The following is an 18,029-nucleotide window of genomic DNA, read 5'->3' on the forward strand; positions in this document are numbered from 1 at the left end:
TTCTTCCTCCCACCAATTCCGTGGAGTCCCCACTAAAGAAAAACTCCAACAGGTCTTAAAAAGAAAGCTTTATATAAAAAGAATGAAAAAAGGACATAAAAGGATCTCTGTATCAAGGTGACAATATACAGGGTCAATTGCTTAAAGGAAAAAATGAATGAACAGCCTTATCCAAAAAGAATACAGTTTAACACATTCCAGCAACTACACACATGTAAATACAAAAGAAAACAATATAAACCTATTGTCTTACTATCCTTGTACTTACAACTTGGAAACAGAAGATTAGAAAGCCTGGAGATAGAAAAATCACTCTCAGAGACGAGAGGGCCCAGACCCAAGACAAAGAACTCACACCCAAACTTCCCTCCACCCAGATTTGAAGAAGTCTTGTTTCCTGATTGGTCCTCTGGTCAGGTGTTTCAGGTTACTGGTGTTACCCCTTTACAGGTAAAAGAACATTAACCCTTAGCTATCTGTTTATGACAACTGGTATGTTGGAAATTAGATTTAATTGGCGGACAAACTTATGATGAGATGGGCTGTTCTCATTATTTGCTTTTTGGGTTCCTTAAAGCTGGGGGTAAAGCTGGTTTCCACAATGCTGGCTGAAAAAAGGGGATAGAGTGAGTTACCCCATCGTCGCTGCTACCCACACCATCTTCTGGAATCCTGCATAACAGTATCGTACCTTCATCATCCTGATCCTGAGAGATGTCCTGATAAGATTGTGCCACAGAGAGGGACTCAGATGATATTGCCACCTCTGCTGGCTCCAGCTAAATTATTCTTGGGATGTGAGGCTTTGTGTGTGTCTCTTCCCTTCTTTCCTTCCCCCCACCCCGCCACCCTGCTCCATGTTTCCTTTTCCTTTTTTTACTTTATTCTGTCTTTCTCCTATCTTTCCTTCTCTCTAATAAGAGTCTGGCTTAGCCAGCCACAACCATATATTTTGGAGCTCTGCTGTAAGCCTGTAACTAGAAAAGGAGCTAAAAGCAATACCCTTAACAATCTGATGGTGTTACAAGTTTGCCAGGTCTTTGAATGGCTGATGAGACCATGTGCTTTGCCTGTGTTTTTCCAGCAATGAGGTTGCAAGTGAAAGTCAATACCAGAGGCAAAAGCTGCATTTTCTCTCTTTTTCCCATTGTTTTTTCTTCCCTCTTGTTTTATGCTCTAGGAAATGGGGTTAGACTTTAATGACATCAACAGTTGCTCCAGCTCATTTCAACTAACTTCTTTTTTCACTGAAACTATTTATAATAATCTTTAATACCATTTAAGAGACTGTCAAACAGGGAGTTTTGCCTTTGAAGTCTCTTTACAGCTGAAGGAAAAGGGAACAAGGGATGTAGTTAGAATGAAAGCCTTACTTAATACTTCACATTTCAAATGTTTTAACTCTTCCTTCTTTCAGTATCTTTAGTAAAAGGTTAAAATGATTTTTAATGATGTTTGCCATGGTACTAAGCAGGCTAAGTTCTCTGTATACCAAACCCCAAAACTTGTTTAACACTGTTTAATGTGGGATGGTGACAGGATTAGGTTAATACCTTTGACCCTTTGGGCTCTTTATTCCATCTCAGTTAATACAACAGTGCCGAACTCCCATTGATTTTATTGGAGTTAGGCACCTACTCCATAGCTCTATAGATTGTGGAGATCATTGGCCATTCTAACAATTTGCCCCCACCTCTTTCTGTCAACACATTTTTCTCATTCATGGTAATGTATGTTTAGAGCATTTAGGTCCTGTCTGGTGTTATCCTTCCATCTTCTCCCTGGCCAACTACAATGTCAGAAACTGTAAGGATGTCCTTCCAAGAGATGCATAGTTTATCTGTCTTCTGTCTTCCCAACTGCATGTCTTGCCCACTGAAGTGCTTAGGTTTTCATTACATCTACTATACTTGGCATTTGACTCTGTTGAAAATCTCAACCGTTACACTCTATAACCCTGTCCCATTGGACACCGAGGCCTGGTCTACACCTAAAATTTAGGTAGACCTAGCTGCCTCACTCAGGGCTGTGAAAAAAATTATATCCTGCACAGTGTCGTTTTGATGACATAATCCCCCGTTTATTCACAACTAAGTGGATGGAAGAATTTGTCTGTTGAGCTAGTTGGTACCTCTCAAAGAATCACTGTAGTGTTTATGCTACAGTGGCAGATCGCTGAGTTTTGAGCCTTTGTGACGTGTCTAGATTGAGTTCTGTCCAACTAACCCTGCTGCTAAACCTGTTTAGGGAGGATGATGCCAAGGACTTGCAGGTGTAATGTATTAGGGAAGGGGGACTATAAAGGATAACCGGGGGACATGGAGAGGGAAATGAGCTTGGCTGGGGAAACAATAGCCTGCTTGGGTGCTGCCACAGAGGCAGGGATGAGAGTCCGTCCAGCACCTTATCTGCTGCTACAATGTACTATGTGTGCAGCTCTACTTATCCAGTAGGGCTGCTTCTCAGTAGCTGGGGGTTCAGAGAATCCTCAGCAGGTGCCTTCAGGAGTCTCTGTGAGTGGGCTAGTCCCCTCGTGGCAGGGCTCCTCTTGATCTGCTGCAGTATCCCACGTGGTCACTTCCTCCTGCTGGTGGAGCCTATTGTGATCCCCGGTGCAATTCCAGCTGAGCAGCTAGGAGCAGAGGGCGATGAGTTTCCATGACTGGGGAGGTGCTGGAATGGTGGGCTCTGTGCACAGAGTTTACTCTAACCCCTCTGTTCCCTTATAGATGTGGAGCTGGTGGGAGAACCTGATCCAGAGCTGGCAGCCACGATGGGCTTCTCAGGCTTTGGTGAGTTCAGGGCTCATGGGAAGGGCAAAGGAGGCAATGTCCGTGTGCTGGAAGGATACACCTTGTGCACTGGGGAAGTACTGGTTGGGGATGGTGAAGGGAGCAGTAGGCAAGAGTGTGAGTCTCTGTGGAGTAGGGTAGCATTATCCATAGCTGGAAAGGCTAGGGTACCTGTTGGGGCAGGAAGCACTTGTTAAGGGTCTTGCAGTTCAGATGAAGCTTAACACTGAAGCTTGTTGGTTCTTTCCCCAAATTTATATTATGGGTTGTGATTTAGAACACAGTAAAATGCTTCTCAGTGGGTTGTAGTACAGTATTTGTGGATTTAACTTTTTGATAATATGCTTGGAAATGCAATGTAAAAGGAATGGTAGCAGGAACTGTATAAACTCTGTGTGTGTGTGTGTGTGTAGTGGGGGAGAGGAGGCAGATTTTTTCAAAGGCACGGAATGCAGTAAGGTGCCCAATTCCCATTTATGTAATAGCCCCGTGGGAGATTTTTAATCTGAAATTTGAATTGGAGAGCATCTGAGTTATCCTGGTCACTTACTCATTTTAATCTTCTGGATTTCATGTTACTTGGTCTAAATCAAAGTTTCTTTTCCCCTCATCTTTTAGGAAAGAAAGCTCGAACGTTTGACTTGGAAGCAATGTTTGAACAAACTCGAAGAACTGCAGTGGAAAGAAGTAAAAAGATGCTGGGTAAGATAGGTGACTCTCCTGTGCTTGTGTTTTTAACAAAGGGCTAAAACACAATAATCTAACACATGTTTTAACACTTGCCTTGTTTACATGTATGTGTTAAAACATGTTAGAGAACATGTTTTAAAAATACACGTTTTATCCTAGTATACACTGCTGTGGTGGGACTGGATCATGCTGGGACCACATACCGAGACTTTTGCTACCTGGAGAATGCCATTTTGTTCTGAAAATAGCATCCTTCCTAGAATGTGTAGTGTATGCACACTTCAGTAGAGCAAAGTGGTGTCATCTGCACAGCATGTGTGTGCACAAGGTCATGCTACCGCTGAATGTAGATAAGTCCTAAATGGTTTGGGGTCTGCTTGCTTGAAAGATGCCTCTCTTCCCCAGGCCACACCTTTGCAAAGTTGCTGAAGCCGGAGTCTCCTTATTATATACATAAGGAAACTGCTTCCAAGTCATTATCCTGGACCATCTTTCAGCCTTGGAATTTATTCCCCACTCTCTGGACAAAAATAACCAGAATTTGTTAACTTTCAGGCGTAATGCAAGGCCTGTGTAACTACTGATCCATTCAAGGAGGTGATGGGCTGATAGGTGCAGGATTTGATTATCATGGTTCTGATTCTATGCTGAGAGCCATGTGAACACACTTCTGTGAAAATGCTTATTGGCATTATGAGGCTCTGAGTATTTGCAGGAGTATACCTGCTTTGTTCTTATTTCAGGTTTGGGGCGTAAGTCTGCTGTAAATTGTATATTTATTTGCTTGTGTGAGGAACATTTTGATTATATTGTGAAAATCAGTTATATAATGGGGCCAGTGTGTTGACTTAAGCATCTTTTTTAATGTTGAATAAATCTAAATAAATACTATGTTTCTTCCACACTGAAATATGTGATGCTGGTAGACCATGTGCCAGCTCATGCCAAAGCCCCCATGTGACATTCCCCAAGGTACAATCTGGACTGTTGAACAGCTGTGTCCCCTCAGTTCTCCAGCCTTTTATATGCTTTGCTGTGAGAACAACCACTCCTGGCTTGCTCTCACACAGCCCCCAGCATGTAAATTAATCTGAGCTATACTGTAAGAATCAGCCACCCTTGAATTACACAGCAGAGCGACACAGCAAATTCCCAGTCCCAGACTTTCTCCCAGAAATATGCATCTTATACAGCCCAGCACCCTCCTGGACAACAATACAGGCTCATGTAAAGTCTGTCATTTCATTAACAGAAAACGTTATGCACAAACCTTGTTACTTCATACGGAGCTTTTCACTACAATGTTGTCAGGGTGTCTCTATTCGCCCATCCTGTCACCAACCGCTTTCTTAAGAGTATCAGAAATGTTTATCTGAAATACAAGTCCATACTCCACCTTGGGACTTGAACCTGATACTATGCTGTCTTACTGGTCTGCCATTTGAACCATTAGCAACATGCTGTCTGATACATCTCTCAACGAAGGTAGCCTTCCTAATTATTATCACTTCTGCCTGCCAAGTGGGAGAGCTAGGGGCCCTTATGGCATACCCAACATATACTATCTTCTTCAAGGACAAGGTCACCCTAGGACCTCATCCAAAATTTTTACCCAAAATATCATCATCTTTCCACTTGAACTAACCAATCCATCTTCCCTCATTCTTCCCAAACCTAATGGAAGTAAATAAGACTCAATTCTACACACTCTAGGTGTCAGATGCATACTAGCGTTCTACCTTGAAAAAGCTATGCCCTTCAGGAGGTCACCGAGGCTCTTTATTTGCTCTTTGGAATGATCTAAAGGTTCCACTATCTCCAAACAGAGGCTATCTAAATGAATTTTCAGGTGCATCCACCTTTGTTACCAACAGAAGGATCTACAGCTCCCAGCAGGGATCCAAACTCACTCCACCAGATCCTTGTCAACTTCAGTAGTCTTTCTAAACAAGATGGCTATCATGGACATATGTAAAGCAGCGACGTGGGCATTGGCATGCATGTTCACAGAACACTACGTGATTGACCAGGGCTCAAGATTGGATGCATTGTTAGGACTTAACTATATTATCATTAGTTACTCATGCAACTCTAAAGCCCTTTCTATCCACCTAGCAGCAGTGCTCTATAGTCACTTGAAGTGGAGCACCCACAGGGACATCTCTCTAAGGAGAAGAGACGTTTACTCACCCTGTGCAGGAACTGAGGTTCTTCAAGATGGAGGTCTCAATGAGTGCTCCACTACCCACCCTTCTCCCCTCTACTTTGGAGTTTAGTCTACAGACTCTGTGATAGAGAAGGAACTGAAGGAGGTCTGGTCGTACAGCACAAAATAGGTGCCCACATAAGATGAGAACACATGTGCAACCCAGACAAGCACTGCTGCTGAAATTCTCTGATCAAAGGCGCAGGGGTGCATATTCACCTGAAGTGGAGTATCCAGAGGGACGTCCATCTCAAAGAACTTCAGTTGCTGCACAGGACAAGTAACCTTCTAATGTGTTACCCAGCAAGAGAGTGACTTGGATGTTGCTCCTTTATTTGTTATTGGCATTTTGGCATGTACTCCCAAGAATCTACAGGGTTTTGCCTCCTCTGATCTCCTTTATGGGAGACAGGCCAGGGGACCCTGTTAACATAGATGCAAAAACCCACAGGGACCAATTTGAGACTTTGTCTCTGGGTGAGACATGGAAATAGTCCATATTAATGGTAAAGAAAATGTAGTGGCAGATGTCTTATCAAAAATAGGGGAACACTGAGGTGTTTATCAGGAATGTAAGTGGTACCTCTTCCTACGCAATTTTTGCATTGAGAGCATGACACTGGCAGACCAGGTGCCACGTCATGCCAAGGTCCCCATGTCTCAACTGAATACTGACAAATACATAGCTGGAATCAGTCTGGCTCACCAGTATGTTAGAATTATTAAAATAGGTGTCAGGACTATGTAAGAATGTTTTTAGACTTTATTGAATGCTTGTGAGTTGCTGCATGCATCAATCTCACTTATAATATCTGTGTTCCGTATTGTAAGGGTAGCTTTTGATTTTAATTAAAGTGAATTTTGTAACATGGTATTATATCACTATGGATTTGACGCTGGTGGCTACAGTTTCAAGCTTAACAGAATGAAAGTCACCTCTGCTACTTGTTTTAGAGTTAGTCTCTAGGAACACACAAAGACCAAGGGTAGTGACCACACATTCACATGTACAAGGTCTAGTCTGTTTTATAAGTTTTATTAAAGTTACAATTAAAGTTATGATTACCCTAGCATATAGAAATTTTATACAGACCTATGCATGTTACAAATAGTTATAATCACATTCTTAATAGTCATGCTAGGGTCTGATAGGTCTCTCATGACTTGATCATCAGAAGAGGAAGGTTTCTGCTGGAGTCTCCCACAGGAAGCTCAGATTTCCCGTTTTGGGCATCCCCTTTTTATAATATGATTCTGTCTATACCTACATTCTGCACATGTCCGTAAAAGTTTCAACCCTTCTTTCTCTTATTGGTCTGTGTCCCCTGGAAACTTAAGGGACTTCAATTTTCTATAGGCTGTGTAAATTCCCTTTTCTCATTAGCATTGATGTACAACCTGTATCCTGTGGTTAAGACATGTCGGAGGCAGTTGCGCCTTTACAGTATTTTTATGATCTAATAATCTGGGTAATTTTGTGCAATATTACCACTTGTTACCTCTCTTCTCATAATCTTAGGGTATCAGGTTATTTTCCGGTCACTTATGTCATCATTTCTTGCCTCCAAGGCCTAAAGTAGCTAAGCTTAAGTCTTGCAGGCCTCCGCCTACAGGTTCTTGCGTTTCAGCTTGTCTGTCTTATATCTACTACATGGTTCCTCTAGTCTAAATACTGATCAATTTTATACTTTTATTATCCTTCAAATTAACTAATATACAATGAATGATAACGTGTTATTAATCATATCACAGAGTAAATGAACAATAAACTAAAATAAATGGCTACAAAGGTAATATTTGTATTTTAAATGCTCTGTAACTGTGTAAATCACCAGACAGGAGATAAACATTAACTAGTGTAAAGTGTTGGTCTTCAACAGAAAGTGTTATGTCCTGGTCAGTGAGGAAAGGCCCTTCGAACCCAGATGGACTATCCTTGAACATTAAAGAGAATAATACTGTGTGCTGCTCTTACTCCCCCTCTCCATGAAATGAGTCATGCAAGTGAACTTCCACCTATTAGCTGAATTTGCAGCTCAGAGCACAAGGGGATGGAGATAAGGGAATAAGACTCCTAACAAGAAGGACCTGTATCTTTAGGCTGAATGAACTCTGATGGGCAAGGATTACGAGGCATAAGCAAAAGATCCCTAGTGTTTAGCCTGGATTAGCCCTAAAGGATATATAGAGCTTACTTATCATAGAAGAGTCTATGATTTGGAAAACATAAGGTAGTAACTCATTTGTGTACACAGGTTAACCTGTTTTAACCTGATAAATAACTCTTGTCCTATTAATACATCTGTGTATAGTTTATTATAGGATTGGATACAAGCTCTTGTCTTTGGTGCGTGATCTAACGTGCATTTTGTGATGCTGACAGGCCAGGTGCCAGCTTAGCCAAAGCCCCAGGCCTCATTGAACATTTACAAATGCATAGCTGGCAGCCAGGCCAATTCACTTGTGTATTAGTATAGATCAAAGTGATTGTTAAATGTATAAGAATGTATTTAGTGTTTAAACTTCATGAAAACAAATGACATGTTACATGCATTGTTTTCATTTTTCTGTATCCTGTTAAAATGTAAAACATTTATATCATATGTACCCCTATAATTAAATAACCCATCAAATGAGAAATAAGCCTAATTAAGAAGCACTAATTCTCATGCATTTGAAGGCAAGTGGTCATTGTGTCATCTCTGAGCATATTTTTCTGAATTACTATAGCCATCCTTGTTTCTTGTCTCCCTCTGATAAGAAGATGGAGCTACATTTTTAAAAGAGACTGGGGCAGTCAATTTTATCACTGTGTAGGTGATGGTGTGAGGCTGGCAGTGTGTTAACATCTAATATTTTAATAATGCTAAGTTAATAAGAATGTGTTTGTGACAAAGTTCCTCCTCTACCTTGGTGGGTCCTGCGCTTATTGGCAGATTTGCTCACCTCAGAGAACTTCCCCTCTGGTAGAACCCACAGTCTGGGTCAACTCCTCCTGTGTCTTATCAGGAGTTGTGATGTTTGGGGGGAACCCAGGCCCACCCTCTACTCTGGGTTCCAGCCCAGGGCCCTGTGGATTGCAGCTGTCTATAGTACCTCCTGTAACAGCTGCATGACAACTACAACTCCCTGAGCTACTTCCCCATGGCCTTCTCCAAACGCCTTCTTTATCCTCACCACAGGACCTTCCTCCTGGTGTCTGATAACACTTGTACTCCTTAGTCCTCCAGCAGTACACCCTCTTGCTTCCAGCTCCTCACAGGCACACTACAAACTAAAGTGAGCTCATTTTTAAACCCAGGTGCCCTGATTAGCCTGCCTTGATTGGCTGCAGGTGTTCTAATCAGCCTGTCTGTCTTAATTGGTTCTAGCAGGTTCCTGATTACTCTCGTGCAGCCCCTGCTCTGGTCACTCAGGGAACAGAAAACTACTCATCCAGTGACCAGTATATTTGCCCTCTACCAGACTCCTGTACCCCACTGGTCTGGGTCTATCACAGTGTTTTAGTGTTTTATAAAATGCTTGTAGTGTGCTACATATATTGTTCTCGCTCAACTGTATTCCATGTTATACTGTATCAGCATACATTTTCATTGTATATAACCTTGCAACTAAGTAACCCATCAAACGACAAAAAAGCCTTGTGTAATGTAAATAATGATCTCTTACAAGATGTTAAATCCTGTTCATTAAACGCAAGATCAAGGATCAAAGATATTAAGTGCATTCCCTCCCCACTGCCCTAATCCCATGAAGAAGAGAGGTGTGGGAACTGTTGCTTTCATCTTGGTTTCTGAGAGAAGAAGCTATAAAATGGACACGAGAAATTCTTAATCTTTGGACTTTTTGGACTCTAATGGCAGAAAAACTAAACAAGAAGACAGATATTCTTGCATTTACTCTGGGTAGCCCTAAAAACTTTTGGGAAACTGGCAGATTACTATATCTCTGCTACCTTTTGAAATTATAGACCAGTTCACCTGTTCATATATTTTTACCTGCTTTAACCTCTCAATAACTGTCATTCCTTTTTCTTAACTAATAAATCTTTAGTTAGTTTAGAATTAGTTAATTAGAAGTAGCTACTAGTATTTGTCTTTGGTGGGAAATCTAAGATGCATTCAATCTGAGTGAGTGACTGTTCTCTTGGGACTCGGTGTAAGTGACCATTTATCACGTAGTCCATCTTGCCTGGCTGGCAAGATAGACTGGATTATATAAGGGGAGAGTCTGTGACTGCCTTATAAATCTAGTGTAGTACTTAGAGAATTCACATTTGTTACTGGGTTGGTGAAATCTAATTAGAGAACATACCATCAGCTGGGATGTCTGCCCTGCTTTTTAAGTCTGCTGCCCTGAGGGAGACATGGTTGTGACTCACTCCAGTGTGACAGATGGTTCTATAGGGACTCCTCTATAGTGAGGAAAATGGGAGTAACTAATGAGAGTTGTAACTAACTTAATGACACCTATGTGTACTAGACTTGCTTCAACTGATTTAATTTCCAGTATCTCATTCCAGAAAACATTAAAGATCAGTATTGACTAATCATACCTCATTGACACTGAAAATGTTCAAAGGTGAAACAGTGGCATACGCTGTAAAACATATATTTATTCTGTACGAGCTAACAATTTTAGTGTCTTAAGCTTGCCTTTTCCTGAGAGGTTGTTTCTTTGGGTAAGCATTTGGGTATCAAAATGACAGAAATTTAAAGGAAATTAGCATTTTTAATGTGTGGGAAAGCTAACCAATCAGTTTAAATTAAAATGCTCTACTTTCATCTTTTCATACTTCTGGAATATATGTCTGAAAATGAAGAATTTAGTAATACTGTCTCAAAAAGAACCACCAAGCTTTCATTAATTTACGTACTGAAAACATGGAGATCTAACAGTTGCATATTCACTCCACATTTAGAAGCCCGTGCAAGAGAAGAGGAAGCCCAGAAAGAAAAAGAACTGAGAAGCCAACATGAAGATATTGATTCAACAACTTCAGGCTCAAGTGTGATGGGAGCTTGCTCTGCATCAACTTGCAGGTACCTAGATATAGTGGAAGTATCATACCATCTTACAACTCTTTTGTCTGAAGGGCTGTCCGAACTCTTTTGAGAGGAGGACAGGGACCACTGAACTTGTGTCCACAAAACTATGTAAACTGACATTTGTTTCACTGTAACTTGTTATTATTAATCTACACTTTCTTAATATGGTCTGTCAATTTACAATAGTTTTATGGCTTATAAACACATTGAAGGGCTGTATGCTATTTTGGTTGCGATCTTCTGACTGTTAAGTCTTTGTGTACTTGTTTTCTTTTTAATACAATAGATTCTGCCAATTTTTTGTACTAAAAAGAATAAATAAATGAAGTCAAGTAAAAGTCATAGACAGTGAGTCAAGGTAATAAACAGTCATAACTATGTCAAATCAAGGAACAAACAGCTGCTGTTGTGTCATAAACAGATAGTTAAGGGTTAATGTCTCTTTTACCTGTAAAGGGTTACAAGCAGTGAACCTGGAACACCTGACCAGAGGACCAATCAGAAGACAAGATACTTTCAAATCTCGGTGGAGGGAAGTCTTTGTTTTGTGTTGTTTGTTTGTCCGTTGTTATCTCTGGGTTCTGAGAGTGACCAGACGTACCTACAGGCTCTCTATTTTTCTGTTCAAGTAGTAAGTACAAGTAGAAAGGCAGTTTAGTCTTTTTGATTGTTTTCTTTGTTTGCAAATGTGTATTTTGCTGGAAGGATTTTAATTTGTGTTTGTGCTGGGGGGAAGGCTTCTCCCTAGTGTCTATAAGCTGAAAGACCCTGTGACATTTACCATCTTGATTACAGAGACAACTTTTACTTATTTCTTTCTTTTATTAAAAGCTTTTCTTTTTTAAGACCTAATTAATTTTTTCCCCTTGTTGAGGCTCAAGGGAATTGAGTCTGTACTCACCAGGGAATTGGTGAGAGAAAGGGAGAGAGAAGAGATGGGGGAAGGTGAAATTCCTCTGTTTTAGATTCATGGAGCTTGAATCTGTATTACCTCTTGGGGAGGGGAAAAGGTGCATTCCTCTCTGTTTTAAGATTCAAGAAGTTTGAATCGCAGTGATCTTCCAGGGTAACCCAGGGAGGGAAAGCCTGGGAGAGGCAACGGTGGGGGAAAGGGTTTACTTTCCTTGTGTAAGATCCAGGGGGTCTGGGTCTTGGGGTCCTCTGGGAAAGTTTTGGGGGGACCAGAGTGTACCAGGCACTGCAAGTCCTGGTTCGTGGCAGCACTACAAGATCTAAGCTGGTAATTAAGCTTAGGGGGATTCATGCTGGTACCCCATCTTTTGGACGCTAAGGTTCAGAGTGGGGGCTATACCATGTCATGGTGTGCAGCGTGTGGGAAAAATAGAATCCATAAGCCAGTAAGATTATTTTTTTTCTCTTTTCTCTCTGCTAGCTGTTGTAAGCAGAAGAGAGGGGAGGGGGTTTAAAACTACAGCCAGGAAAAAAAATTTTTTTCTTCTCTCCTTTCTGTCTGCTACGGTAGACAGCCCAAAAGCAGAAGGTGTTAAGTTCTTAAGGAGGGTCTTTTGTTAAACAAAGCAGGCTTAAGCTGTCAGCAACAGAGACCAGCAAAACACATTTGCAAATGAAAGTGTTTTTTCTTTTTTTCTAACTTGTCAGGCAAAACTAGTTAGGAAGTGTTAAAAAGTCTGTTGCCAAGCAACCCTGAGCTGCAGCATTTCAGGTACTGAGCAGCAGGGTGCCACCAGCACAAGAAAACAGAAACTATGAGTTCCAAAGAAGCCCTGAAGCAAAAACAAGCAAAGCTAGAAGCCATTAAAAAAAAAACAACAAACATAAAAAAATAAAACTAATAAATGCAAAAATAGCCAGAAAAAAGACAGCCCACAAAAAAAAAGCAAAAAGCCAAAAACGCGAACCACAAAAGAAAAATGAAGCTCCAAAGGGAGGCACACCAGCAGGCCCTGAAATTAGAACAGGCTAAGCAGAAGAACGCAGCCAATCCTACCAACCCTTCGCCAATTATTGTTCCACATTCCCCAAAATTTCCCACCTACAAGGCAGGTGATGACACTATGGCCTTCTTAAAAAATTTTGAAAGGGTCTGCCTTGGGTACAGCATCCCTGAAGACCAGTACATGATAAAACTGAGGCCACAGCTCAGTGGACCCTTAGCAAAGGTGACGGCTGAAATGCCTAAGGAGAACATGAATGATTATGAACTTTTTCAAACCAAGGCCAGAATCAGAATGGGGATAACACCTGAGCATGCCCGTCGGCGGTTCAGAACCCTGAGATGGAAACCAGATGTGTCATTCCCCCGACACGCCTACCACATTGGAAAGAATTATGAGGCCTGGATATCAGGAATAAAGTTTAACACTATAAACGAGCTGCACCTCCTAATACAAATGGAGCAGTTCTTAAAGGGTGTCCCTGAGGAAATAGAAAGGTACATCCTAGATGGAAAACCCAAAACTGTAACCGAGGCAGGGGAGATTGGAGCCAAATGGGTAAAAGTGACAGAAAAGAAAAAAGCTACTGTCAAGGGAAGCGAATACCACAGGGGGCATACCGACAATAAACCCTACAACCGAGGACAACCCAAAACCCCACCTACAACCCAAGGAAAGCCGCAAACTCCCTATTCTCCCACCTCGCCATTCTCCAGTAACCCACCTCTGCCCAGTGACCAGTCAGCTGGGCGATGCTTTAAGTGTAATGAACTGGGACATATAAAGGCCAACTGCCCCAAGAACCCCAACTGAGTGCAGTTCGTTACACCACCATCACACCAAAGATCCCCAGGCCCAGATGCCTCTCAAATACCCTCGAAGTGAAGGGAAATTTTGAGAGTGGGCGGAAAGAAGGTTGTCACATGGAGAGACATGGGGGCACAAGAGTCAGCTATCCCCCAATCCTTGATGGACCCCAAATTCATCAACCCAAAGGCCCAAGTGACAATTTACCCCTTCATGTCAAAAGCTGTAGACTTGCCTACAGCTGAACTGCCTGTCCAGTACAAAGGCTGGTCAGGAATGTGGACTTTTGCAGTCTATGACAATTATTCCATCCCCATGCTACTGGGGGAAGACTTGGCCAACCAGGTAAAGTGGGCCAAGAGAGTGGAAATGGTTACACGCAGCCAAACCAGGCAAGCTTCCAGACCCATCCCTGTTCCTAAGCCGTCCACAGGGGCCCCGTCTGTGTTACCAGAGACCCAGACGGAGGTAGTGGACCTGGATGCCCTGCCAACGACTGCAACAGCCACAGTGCCTCCAGTCCCAGACCCGGAACTGGAAAAGCAACCAGCACCAGAACCGGGGCCAGCACTGACGCCAGCGCTTGTAAACCCATCTTCAACCCCAATGCCAGAGGGTGCCAGCGAGCCTGAACTGGCAGAAGCAACAGACAACCATACCCAGGAGGCTCAGCCAGAGCCTGAAAAACCACCTGGTGCACCAGCGGAGAGCGGTTCACCAGCAACGAAAACAACCCTATCGCCTACATCGCTTCCTGAGGGACCAAGCCCAAGTCCACAGTCTAAGGAAGAACTGGTGTCTCCAGCCTCAAGGGAACAGTTCCAGACCGAGCAGGAAGCAGATGACAGCCTTCAAAAAGCTTGGGCGGCGGCATGGAGCACCCCACCGCCTCTCAGCTCTTCTTCAGCAAACCTGGATCAGTTAGAACAAGGACTATTATACAAGGAGACTCTTTCTGGTGGACACCAGGAAAACTAGCATCCACAAAAACAGTTGGTGGTTCCAACTAAGTATCGGGGAAAGCTCTTAAGCTTAGCCCATGATCATCCCAGTGGCCATGCTGGGGTGAACAGAACCAAAGACCGGTTGGGGAAGTCCTTCCACTGGGAGGGGATGAACAAGGACGTTGCCAAGTATGTCCAGTCTTGTGAGGTGTGCCAAAGAGTGGGAAAGCCACAAGACCAGGTCACGGCCCCTCTCCAGCCACTCCCAATAATTGAGGTCCCATTTCAGCGAGTAGCTGTGGATATATTGGGTCCTTTCCCAAAAAAGACCCTGAGAGGAAAGCAGTACATACTGACTTTCGTGGACTTTGCTACCCGGTGGCCAGAAGCAGTGACTCTAAGCAACACCAGGGCTAACACTGTGTGGCAGGCCCTAACAGACATTTTTGCCAGGGTAGGTTGGCCCTCCGACATCCTTACAGATTCAGGATCTAATTTCCTGGCAGGGACCATGAAAGAACTGTGGGAAACTCATGGGGTGAATCACTTGGTTGCCACCCCGTACCACCATCAAACCAATGGCCTGGTGGAAAGGTTTAATGGAACTTTGGGGGCCATGATGCGTAAATTTGTCAATGAACACTCTAATGATTGGGACCTAGTGTTACAGCAGTTACTTTTTGCCTACAGGGCTGTACCACATCCCAGTTTAGGGTTTTCACCGTTTGAACTTGTGTATGGCCATGAGGTTAAGGGGCCATTACAGTTGGTGAAGCAGCAATGGGAGGGGTTTACGCCTTCTCCAGGAACTAACATTCTGGACTTTGTAAGCAACCTACAAAGCACCCTACGACACTCTTTAGCCCTTGCTAAAGAAAACCTAAAGGATGCTCAGAGAGAGAGCAAAAGGCCTGGTATGATAGACATACCAGAGAGCGTTCCTTCAAAGTAGGAGACCAGGTTATGGTCTTGAAGGCGCAACAGGCCCATAAGATGGAAGCATCATGGGAAGGGCCATTCATGGTCCAAGAGCACCCAGGAGCTGTTAAGTACCTCATAGCATTTCCCAATTCCTCCCTAAAGCCCAGAATGTCCCATGTTAATTCACTCAAACCCTTTTATTCCAGAGACTTAAAGGTTTGTCAGTTTACAGCCCAGGGAGGAGATGACGCTGAGTGGCCTGAAGATGTCTACCACGAAGGAAAAAGTGATGGTGGCGTGGAAGAGGTGAACCTCTCCACAACCCTGGAACGTCTGCAGCGGCAACAAATCAAGGAGCTGGGCACTAGCTTCTCCCCATTGTTCTCAGCCACTCCAGGACGAACTGAACGGGCATACCACTCCATTGACACAAGTAATACTCACCCAATTAGAACCCCACCCTACCGGGTGTCTCCTCATGCCCAAGCTGCTATACAACTGGAGATCCAGAACATGCTACAGGTGGGTATAATCCGCTCGTCTACCAGTGCATGGGCATCTCCAGTGGTTCTGGTACCCAAACCAGATGGGGAAATACGCTTTTGCGTGGACTACCGTAAGCTAAATGCGGTAACTCGTCCAGACAACTATCCAATGCCACGCACTGATGAGCTATTGGAAAAGTTGGAACGTGCCCAATTCATCTCTACAATAGACTTAACCAAGGGGTACTGGCAAGTACCGCTAGATGAACCTGCCAAGAAAAGGTCAGCATTCATCACCCATGCGGGGGTGTATGAATTTAATGTGCTTCCTTTCGGGCTGCAAAATGCACCCGCCACATTCCAAAGGCTCGTAGATGGTCTACTAGCAGAATTGGGAAAATATGCAGTTGCCTACCTCGATGATGTGGCCATTTTTTCGAATTCATGGCTTGAACACCTAGAACACCTGGAAAAAGTCTTTGAGTGCATTAAGCAGGCAGGACTAACTGTTAAGGCCAAAAAGTGTCAAATAAGCCAAAACAGAGTGACTTACCTCGGACACCAGGTGGGTCGAGAAACCATAAACCCCCTACAGGCCAAGGTGGATGCTATCCAAAAGTGGCCTGTCCCAAAGTCCAAGAAACAGGTCCAATCCTTCTTGGACTTGGCCGGGTATTACAGGCGATTTGTACCACACTACAGCCAAATCGCTGCCCGACTGACCGACCTGACCAAAAAAACCCAACCGAATGCAGTTAAGTGGACTGAGGAGTGTCAGAAGGCCTTTACCCAGCTTAAGGCGACGCTCATGTCTGACCCTGTGCTAAGGGCCCCGGACTTTGACAAACCATTCCTAGTAACCACAGATGCATTTGAGCATGGTATAGGAGCAGTTCTCATGCAGGAAGGACCGGATCACAACTTCCATCCTGTCGTGTTTCTCAGCAAGAAACTGAGAGGGAAAGCCACTGGTCCATCAGTGAAAAGGAATGCTACGCCATTTTGTACGCCCTAGAAAAGCTACGCCCATACGTTTGGGGACGGCAGTTCCAGCTACAAACCGACCATACTGCGCTAAAGTGGCTTCATACTGCCAAGGGAAACAACAAAAAACTGCTTCGATGGAGTTTAGTTCTCCAATATTTTGATTTTGAAATTCAACACATTTCAGGAGTTTCTAATAAACAATAATAACTATGTCAAATCAAGGAACAAACAGCTGCTGTTGCCACCTAAAATTGGATAAAACTCATTTGTCCATATAGACTGGAAAACAAATCAATGTATGTATGTAGCCTATAAATTATAATTATAAAAATTCATAGTTTTGTACTGGTTGCCTTATAGTGCTCACTATAGTTTGGCCTGAAAACAAATTTCTCTAATAAATTTTCTCTCCTGTTGCTATGTAAAAAACCTTCACGTGAACTGTGGCCAGTGATTTAAGTAACTGACTATACACAAAGTGCTGTCAAATGCACAAAGTAAACTGAAAAAAATATAAATACGTTCTCTACACTCTCACCATACTAAAATGCTAATCTTCAGTACTGATACCTTGTTAATGGAAGGCTGAGGGTTACGATGAAACTTACTGTGACTGATACTAGGTCTGAGACTTGCACAATGTGTGTGAGGAGGAGGCTTAAATATAAGAAGTAAAGTAAGATGTAAGAAGAGGCAAAATAATAGAAAATTCTCAGAACACGTTTCTTTTGGATAAAGGATTTGAGGAAGAATGGATTGGCTATGCGGGTTGGAAAATGGGAGAAGGCCTATTCAGCAAACTGATTCATGCAGGTGGACCATTGTAACTGGGGGTGGGGGGAGTTCCATTGATGTTAATAGGGCCCTGGGATTGCCAGAGGGCATGAGATGAGAGTCTGCTAGAAAAAGTCTGAGCTGTAGTCAGATTCCAGAGTTACACATTACTTTGGAAGTTATGCTAAGGGGTTTGAACTTGATGCTGAAAGAGACAGGAAGCTGGGAAGAAAATGTGTCACTGTACCCAGTGTTAATCTGGAGGGACAATACATAATAGCGAGAGGCTAGTTAAGGTCCATAATTCAGACCTTTGTCCTCTCTACTGGGACTATCAAAATTGTACCAAATATAGCAGTCTTTGTGATGCTTGTCATTAGGGAATTGATCCAAGGTAACCAACTTGTTCTGTTAGCCAATAGATGGTAACTTTTCCCCTCAATTTTTAGTCTTTGTATT

General features: G+C 43.0%; 1 protein-coding gene across 2 annotated transcripts in view; it reads left to right on the forward strand.

Moving 5' to 3' along the window:
- Positions 1–18,029, forward strand: part of WDR70 (WD repeat domain 70) — a 265,622-nt gene that overhangs the window by 2,303 nt on the left and 245,290 nt on the right. For both annotated transcript variants that reach the window (XM_050943791.1, XM_050943792.1), the window contains exons 2-4: positions 2,730–2,792; positions 3,411–3,494; positions 10,610–10,730. In XM_050943791.1, the coding sequence (XP_050799748.1) occupies positions 2,730–2,792; positions 3,411–3,494; positions 10,610–10,730 (268 nt within the window). The remainder of the gene's footprint in view (positions 1–2,729; positions 2,793–3,410; positions 3,495–10,609; positions 10,731–18,029) is intronic.

The sequence above is a fragment of the Gopherus flavomarginatus genome, chromosome 3 (genome assembly GCF_025201925.1).
Source record: "Gopherus flavomarginatus isolate rGopFla2 chromosome 3, rGopFla2.mat.asm, whole genome shotgun sequence".
Taxonomy (NCBI): domain Eukaryota; kingdom Metazoa; phylum Chordata; order Testudines; family Testudinidae; genus Gopherus; species Gopherus flavomarginatus.